Source organism: Denticeps clupeoides, chromosome 4, assembly GCF_900700375.1.
Source record: "Denticeps clupeoides chromosome 4, fDenClu1.1, whole genome shotgun sequence".
Lineage (NCBI taxonomy): Eukaryota > Metazoa > Chordata > Actinopteri > Clupeiformes > Denticipitidae > Denticeps > Denticeps clupeoides.
The window spans coordinates 5,259,709-5,268,551 of NC_041710.1; the positions used below are offsets into that span (position 1 = coordinate 5,259,709).

The 8,843-nt window shown below is 50.9% G+C and overlaps 1 protein-coding gene across 1 annotated transcript; it reads right to left on the bottom strand.

Moving 5' to 3' along the window:
- Positions 1-540: 540 nt before the first annotated feature.
- On the bottom strand, positions 541-2,691 carry klf2b (Kruppel like factor 2b). The gene is made up of 3 exons (XM_028977258.1): positions 2,318-2,691; positions 1,471-2,230; positions 541-1,368 (listed from the first exon to the last, which is right to left on the bottom strand). The coding sequence occupies exons 1-3, from the start codon at positions 2,387-2,389 to the stop codon at positions 1,193-1,195; spliced, it is 1,008 nt and encodes a 335-aa protein (XP_028833091.1). The 5' UTR covers positions 2,390-2,691; the 3' UTR covers positions 541-1,192.
- Between the last annotated feature and the right edge of the window lie 6,152 nt (positions 2,692-8,843).

The window sequence follows — 8,843 nt, forward strand, 5'->3', positions numbered from 1 at the left end:
CCCTGCACCTACAATGGCCAGCTTCACCCCTCCGCTCGCGGGGTTGGTTCATCGGAACAGTCCTGTTGGTGCCTGCTTTTGATCACCCGTCGTGGGTGTACAGACGTTTTCTAAATCCGCCCTCCGTTATGGAAATGTAATGTTTGTATTTATAGGAAAAAGCCACAAGCGCCTGGCCTCGCCCCCCCCCCCCCCCCCCCCCCCCCCCCCCCAGCAGCTGGAAGGCATCATGGCCCAAACCGGAGCCCCAAGTCCCTGAACTCGGCTTTCAGAGTAATAGTAGCGCCCCCCCCCTCGCTCTCTCTCTCTCTCTCTCTTCACAAAGCCTTGTATTGGTCACCGGCTGCTGTAAGTCTTGGCCTGCTGCGTCTCCAACGTCAAGGGCATTATTTTCCAGTTTACTTCAAAGCAGCCCATAATAAGAGGCTAGAGTTTAAAATATATTTTAATATGTGAAGATGCCCCCCCCCCTTCTTTCGCCTTCCCCCCCCAGTTGCCGTCTGAATGCATTTAATAAGTCAAAAAAACAGAGCCAGTGCATGTATTCAAATTTAGTTTACTATGTACAATAAATACCATACTTACAGTATAAAAAAAAAAAATATGTACAATGTTTGATAAGAAAGCAGGACCTTGAGCCCTGAGTGGATAGTGTCCATCGGGGGCTTGAGCACACAGCGGTACCTATACAATACACGGAATGTTGCAATACAGAAAGGACACAACAACAACAACAAAAAAAGGCAGTTTAAAGAGCAAAACATTGTCATGTCGGCGTGCTTCGGTTCTCGGCCCACGCACTTGTTCCCTTCTTAATAAAAAAAAAAAAAAAGTTTGTTAGTCAATAGGCTTGCTGATACAGTAGTAGGTATTTATGAATAGGAAGGCACTGTTACACTGTTCCAGTCTCTCGACCAGCCCTGCAGGTTGGTTTACATTATTAATAATAATAATAATAATAATAATAAAAAAGAGCCCTTTTCCTAGCCCTTGTATATAAATCCACGTAGTACCAGCTACATTTGTTACCAAAACATTTTTAACATTATATATTTCTTTTAATAGATCTTAATAAAAACAAAAAAAAAACTTTTTTGGGGGGAACATTAAATAATAAAAGAGAGTTTAAAAAAAATAAAAATAAAAAAAAAGTCAAGAAAGTAAGAGAAGGCGGGAGGGTCCCGGGTCCGGGTCACATGTGGCGCTTCATGTGCAGCGCCAGGTGGTCCGACCTGGAGAAGGCGCGCTCGCACAGGTGACACTGGAACGGCCGGTGGCCGGTGTGCTTGCGGAAGTGGCGCGTCAGCTCGTCGGAGCGGGCGAACTTCCAGCCGCAGCCCTCCCAGTTGCAGTGGTACGGCTTCTCGCCTGCCGGAAACGCCACGTTGTCATCATCATCATCATCATTATTATAACGATTAATATTATTATTATTATTGATATTAATAAGTCGAGCTTAGAGGCCCTCACCTGTGTGCGTCCTCTGGTGCGCCTTCAGGTGCGAGCTCTTCGTGTACGTCTTGCCGCAGCCCGCGTACGTGCACGTGTGCGTCGCCGCCCGCTTCCGCGGCCAGGAGCGGCGGCCCCTCTTCGGCTTGGCGTCCAGCAGCTCCAGCGGCGACGACGGCGGCGTGAGCAGCGCCCTCTGCGGGTTCGGTGCCAGCCCGAGTCCGTCCTCGAACATGCCGAACTGGTGCGCGCCCTGGTACGGCGGCGGCGGCATGTGCGGCTGCGGGTACGACGTGTAGCCGTGGAACACGGGGTGGCGGACCTGGTCGTCGGGGCTGAGCGGAGGGGTCATGCTCCCCGCCGCCCGCGGGGAAATGGCGACTTTGGGCTGCTGGAAGGACATCATGCACGACCCGCTGCCCTCCTGCTTGATCCTCGGGAAGCTCTGGGCCGCCATGGCCATCGCGGGTCCGTAGCCGTCGGCGGGCGGCTCCACCTTGACGCCCTCGGCGAACTCCTGCCTGGCGAAGGGCGCGGAGTTGATCCGGAACCTGCCGTGCAGCGCGCCGCCGTAGCCGCCGTCCGCCTCGCAGCGCAGCAGCTCCGCCATCAGCCCGCCGCCGTAGGGCGGCGGAGGGGCGCCGGCGTCGGCCGGGGCGAAGGCGGCGTCCGCCGGGTACAGGCTGCACGGCTCCGGGGCGGCGCTGTTGGAGAGGATGAACTCCAGGTCCAGGTAGTCGCTCAGGTCCTCGTCGTCCTGGACCGCGCCGCATCTCCATCTCTGTTCGAAGAAAAATGTCGCTATAAAACCCAGAACACGTCCCCCATCGCTCAAAAAAAGAAAAGAAAAACGGCAGCAAATACTCACGTTTTCCCAGAGTTTCTCCTTCTGAGAAGAGAACGTTGCTATCGATGGTAAAATGGTCCCGGACGTGGCCATCTCCACGCGTCGTTTAAACCGAAAATGTGGATGAATTAAAAAAAAAAAAAGAAGTCACTCTTCCTCTCGGTGTCCCCGTGCGTGTCGCGCCGCTCCTCGGAGTGACGCTCCGACCTTCTCCCGACTCCGTGAAACCCAAGTGCGCTCCGCGGCCGGTTCCTCCTACCGCGCGGACGCGGACCAATTGCGCGCTCGGAGGAAGCGCGTCCAGGATGCGCGGAGCCCCCAAATTTAGCGGCGGTATATAAGGTACCGAGCACCGGGGACGCTGCGTGCTCGTCCGCGACTCGCCTGGCCCCGCGGTCTCTCCGGCAGTTAATAAAGCCGCCGGAGTCTGGCGCGTCCGCGCTGGCCACGCCCCCTCCGAGCGACGGGGGGCGGGGTCAGGAAAGAAAGTGAGAAACTCGAGCGCGGTGCGCAACTGCAGGGCGCAATGCGTACCTGTCACATTCCTTTCCCCCCCCTTTTTACGTGCGTGACGTATTCTCACACTCTGTGGCGCGACGTAAAAAATAGTAAAATATGGCACGTAAAAACATGGGAGGGTGGTGGTGATGCGGACGGCGAGGACGCGCCATGGCGTCTCCACCCGGGCCCTGGAGAGAAGGGTGTCGGGTCAGAACATTCACAGTATTTACCAGATGCCCTTATCCAGAGCGACTTACAATCAGTAGCTACAGTGACAGTCCCTCCCTGGAGACACTCGGGGTTAAGTGTCTTGCTCAGGGACACGATGGTAGTAAGTGGGATTTGGACCTGTGTCTTCTGGTTCATATGCGAGTGTGTTACCCACTGGGCCAGAGCCTTCTGGTTGGTAGTGTGTGTGTGTGGGAGGTGGTCGGTGCGTAATGACGCACGGTTCGCCTTTGGCGCACCTGTCCGAGAGCGCGGCGCCAGGACGATCGCGGCCCTTTCAGACGCGGAGCCGCATTGAGCTGCTAATGAGGGGGCTTTGTTTTCGGTCGCGATTGGTTTCAGCGATTCTCATTGTCGTGGAAACGCGCCGCGACACCGCGAGGACGGTGTAACGCAGCCGAATCTGGTAGAAATATGAGTTTCATGCTCAGAGTCCAATCTTTTGGTCACTGTCACATTGTGATGAACAATAGGTATATAAAGATCGATAACATCTTTATTGTTACATTTTTATTCATTTATTTTTTAAAATAAATATTTTTTCTAATGCTGCAGTTGCACAACATCCAAAAGTAGTGAAAGCTAAGCTTTTAAAAAAAAAAAAAAAAAAAAACACGTGGTGTTGCAGGACCAGTGGACGATTGCATCACTGCCTGTGGGCTTCATGGTGATTTTACTGGTGCCCACAGCTGAAATCCGTTCAATGTCTTGCTTTAGTGTGGATATTGTGTGTGCTGAGAGTGACAGGAGAACCGCTTGTGTGAAAGGGTGTGTGGACGGTTTGTGTGAGTGAAACTCCATGTGTTTGTTTGTGTGTGTGTGTGTGTGTGTGTGTGTGTCTGATTGTCTGAAAAGTACGTCACCACCGAGTTCCAGGCAGCTGTAAGGGAAGTGTGTCTGGCCGGACATGGAGCTGTCGGCCGGGCTGACTCTCTGACCCGACCCCCTCTCGCTCGCTTTGTCTTCTCACCCCACGTCGCTTTATTCATGCTTCGTATTCAGAACAAAAAATGCCCACTAATAAAACGTCTTGTTTCTTGTTCCTTGTAGAGCCGGACACATAAGGTGTGTTGTGCATCTTCGGTACATTATTTCCAAAAATTGCTGCAAGGACGCACTAAACCTGTTATAATGGAGATGAAGGGCGGGTCATTTGGATGGAATAATGTTTTGAAAATGCTGCATAAAAAACGTCAGAAACTGCGACCACAACATACAAATGTATAATATCATATTTTATACAGCATTATATACATTTTATAGTATCAGTGCATGAGCTGGTTTAAAAAAAAAAAATCAGTAATTACAGGTACAATAACGGCATTAAGCACCGTGACACGTTTGAATAGAACAGAGTGTCTCAGGAGCGGGTTTGTTGTGTCCCACGACCAGGACGTGTTCAGCTGTTCTCCGGAATTCCTGCTCTGGCAGGAAAAAGAAGAAAAAAAAGTCACCTCAGGACCCATTCTCTCTATCTTTCTCTCTTCTCCCCAGGAACCAGTTATTCCTGCTGTGCCCGCAATAAACCTGGATCACCGCTTGTCGGCTGCGTATCACATTTTATGTAATCGGAGGAATTCGCACCGGAGACAGGCGCCCGTTTTAGAGCGATGAGGCATAATTTCTAGGAACCCTTTCAAAAGAGTTTTCATTTATTTGCACAATATCGCATCGATTAGGCAACGTATGTCCCTGATGCAAGACAACATGCCGAGAAGTCATTCTGCACAGCCACGTCTTACTATCTTACCTTTTTAAATGAGGTCCAGTTGCTTTGCGTGAAAGTCCACCTTTTGGTGTTCTCCGTCTACATTTATAGCACCTAGCAGACGCCCTGATCCAAAGCGTCGTAGTTACACTCAGGGTCTTTGCTCGGGGACATGATGGTAGCAAGTGTGGTTTGAACCTTTGACTTTGCGGCCTTCTTGTTCCTGGGCAAGTGTCTTACTCACCAGGCTACTATCAGCCCATTCTCCCGAAGAAAGATGAGCCCGTGAGTTCAAACCCGTACAGATTTACATTTGCATTTTACAGGATTTACCTGGGGACACTCAGGGTTAAGTGTCTTGCTCAGGGACACAATGGTAGTAAGCGGGGTTTGAACCTGGGTCTTCTGGTTCATAGGCGAGTGTGTTACACACTGGGCTACTACCACCCTGGTAAAGGTACGCCAAAGGGCCATGGACACTTTTACGCCATCAAAGAAACCAGAGACAATGTCCAACGTCTCGCCAGCAGCAGCGGCCATTTTCAGAGGTTTCTTCCCGCCTGCGTCGACACGATTATTCAGCCTGATGCCGCCTCTCGGCGGGTGGACGGTTCGAGGGGACGAGCTTTCTGGACCTACAGGTCTCAGCTTTACATGCAGAGGCAGGTGACTATTCAGCTTTTGAATTCCCAGACCTTTGTGACAAATGTGTGTGTGTGTGTGTGTGTGTTTTTTTTTTTTTTTTTTTGGTTTATTTTGAGTCGTCTTTTTCTGAAGTACCTGCGCCGGGATGGGGGGAAGGGGGGAAGCCTCCCGGCCTTCCCAGCAGGAATGTGCAAGCGAGGAGGCATCCTGTCCGAGTGTGCGAGAGAGCGAGAGTGTGCCCGGCCCCTTATATACCCGTTATTTTTAACCCCACACCCCTCGCTCATTACGGAGTTTCCTCCGCGGAACACTCCGGAAGCCATTTCCTGTCCACACGCGGCCAGATTCGAGGAGGAATCGAAGGGGCGATAGCAGCGAGAGACTGGCCGTCTCCGTCAAGAAAAACAGCGAAGACGCGGCCGTGACCTCGTCCAGCTCTTAATTTCACACCAGACGTTTCTGGAAGAAATTCCTGCCTCGGCCGTTTCTCCGCCACCAGGATTGCACCTGATGGCAGTGCCCTGTTGTCTCGGGTCCCATGTCCCATACAACGTCCAGGACAACAGAGCAGAAAAGAACAGGACAGGAATAAGCGTGTGCTTATTCAGCACGTTTAATGCACCATTTCTGGCCTTTCGTAATCGTGCCAGATTGCAACTGATTACATAACATCCTTTTGATTGTGCGAACGTTCCTGTGCGTTTCTGGCAGAGAATATCTTTAATTCCAAGCCAACAGTGACACGGGAACAGACACACTTGCACCCAGGCTGCTAAATGGTAGTAGCCTAGTGGGTAACACACTCGCCTATGATCCAGAAGACCCAGGTTCAAATCCCACTTACTACCATTGTGTCCCTGAGCAAGACACTTAACCCTAAATTGCTCCAGGGGGGGACTGTCCCTGTAACTACTGATTGTAAGTCGCTCTGGATAAGGGCGTCTGATAAATGCTGTAAATGTAAATGTAAATGTTTTATGATGTTTTCTTTTTTTTGGTCACATTAAATGAATATTACTCACCAAAAGTGGTTAATTATCCACAGTTGTCAACTGTAAAATGCACACACACACACAGGGGGAATGTGGAAAACAAGGCAGAAAGCCGCGCCGATCCTCTGTGGTCGGCGTGCCAGACACGCTGAATTCCATTAACACCTCGGCCCGATCCCGGCAGGCCCCGCTGTTGCGGGACCCGGCATTACTGCGCTGATTGTGTTTTAATTGGCGCGTTGAAGTGGCTGGCAGTGAGGGGGGGGCCCGGGTCAGAGTACACGCCCCTGCCGGCTGGGGAGGCCTTTTGAAGCTCGTGTTGGTTGGGTGTAGGCGTCAGTGTTTGGCAAGTGAACCCGGTAGGAAGCACGCTGGCCGGTTGCTGGGGGCCGGAGGGGCAGCGTTTCCAGTCCCGTGCGACGTTTGAACAATTATTTGAAGCTCGGCCAACTTATTTGCTTCAGCAACATCGATGGCAGTCGCCGGAGGAATCGATCCGCGCCCCTGGTTTAGAATTTTTCTGTGTTGCGTCTCTGAAACGTTTCTGTAACGTTGCCGTAACGTTGCTGTAAACTGGCGCCGATGAATCGGACAGAAGATCTCTGTTTCGCTTCTCCTGTACGAAGCGACAGACGCACGCTCCACACACATCTGAGCGCGCCGGCCTAAACTGTGCCAGCTGTGCAAACAGCAGGGCAGCGGCCGGCAACGCCGCTCGGCACCGGGTTCGACACGGACCTAAACCAGCAGGAAACTCGGGGAAACTCTAGATCTAGAACATACCTGCATTTAAGTGGAGCCGCCAGGTGACCCGTCCCAATGTTTTATCAATAAAGACACAGACGTGTCTTTATGTTACCGTCGCCGTCAAGTCAGTTTCCAGCGTACGCGCGCGTGTCAAATCAATACCGAAATGAGCGATGGGGGGGGGGGGGGGGTCACACAACTCAGTAACGAAGCTCAACATGCAGGTTATAACCAGGGCTGCCAATCTATTCGAAAAGTTTAACAATTTGTACCATCACAATTACTTTGTACATTTACAGCATTTATCAGACGCCCTTATCCAGAGCGACTTACAATCAGTAGTTACAGGGACAGTCCCCCCTGGAGCAACTTAGGGTTAAGTGTCTTGCTCAGGGACACAATGGTAGTAAGTGGGATTTGAACCCAGGTCTTCTGGTTCATAGGCGAGTGTGTTACCCTCTAGGCTACTACCACCCGTATGGCTTGTATATGGCTAAGTGAGAGACAAGTGAGGGAAAGTAATGTAACGTAACGTAATGTTCACACGTTCACACCGAAGGTGTCAAGAAATGAGCCCCGTGTTTGTTTTTGGAATTTAAGGGAATAGAGGACACATCTTAACCAACTGAAGTGAGGTGCATTATGAGCCCCATCACATCTTCATTTAGGAGTAAGGAAGCAGGCCCGTAATCGGAAGGTTGCCGGTTCGAATCCCCGTACCAGCAAGGTGCCGTTGTGGTGCCACAGAGTACCGTCCCCACACACTGCTCCCCAACAGTGACGGGTTAAAAGCAGAGGACACGTTTCATAATCACTTTACTTTCTTTATTAGATGTGGAGGTGAGACCAGACGTTGTGCTGAGAGCTTTTGGGAAAACTTGGTTGAAGCATCGCTCAAATAGTTGTATTTTTGGACTGTGATAATGGGCCAATCAGAGGACACAGGGGAGGGGCCACCATGTCTTCAGGAGTCACAGGCATTAATGTTTCCTGTATGTTTGTGGCTTTTTTCATACTCCGGTTCATATATATTTCATTAGCAGACTACATTTTTAAACGTTTGAAACATCTAACCTTAGGGTCCAACAGGACACCGGAACAAAAAGTGAAATATTGTTACAATAGTAAAGTTCACCACACACTACGACTTATTAATCACGGTCAGTGTCTTAAGTGCGACAAGTGGATGAACTATTAATCTCTCCATGCTCCCATCTTTCAGAGCCTCATCGACCTCCACCGTCAGGGTTACCGGGACCTTGTGTCCTGGCTGCTCCAAATGACAACAGGCTCAGTAATGATCACGTTGCAGTTCCGTGGCCACGGTGATTCACCGCCCTCTTCTTAACACGCTCGCCCACCGGCTCGGCGGCTCCCTTGCCTGCAGTGCCGCGTACGTATTCGGAGTTTGTACAGTCGGGTGTCTTACCGTCGAGCATCTCGCTTGGGTCCGAGAGGGCATTCAAAGAGAATAAAAATAAAAAATGACCATTGCTACACCGGCCGGTACATTCAGAAAAGCGTCTGAGAGTCTGGAATCTCTGCTACCGCTGGATTTATGCCATGCCGTGAGAATTTAACACTGTGGGCTGAGTGATGGGGACAAGGCATGGTTGTCCCTGGGATGTCCCAAGGGATGGTTGTCCCTGGCTGATGGACGAATTTAAGACGAATCTAACGCTCACACACGCACATCACAAATAAAATAAAATAAAATATATATATA

What these genes read in the sequence shown, in the direction of transcription:
- klf2b (XM_028977258.1), bottom strand. Translation starts at nt 2,389, where the DNA reads ATGGCCACGTCCGGGACCATTTTACCATCGATAGCAACGTTCTCTTCT. An exon ending in AGGAGAAACTCTGGGAAAAC is followed by an intron (nt 2,231 to 2,317) that starts GTGAGTATTTGC and finishes TTCTTCGAACAG; the next exon opens with AGATGGAGATGCGGCGCGGT. An exon ending in GCACCAGAGGACGCACACAG is followed by an intron (nt 1,369 to 1,470) that starts GTGAGGGCCTCT and finishes CGTTTCCGGCAG; the next exon opens with GCGAGAAGCCGTACCACTGC.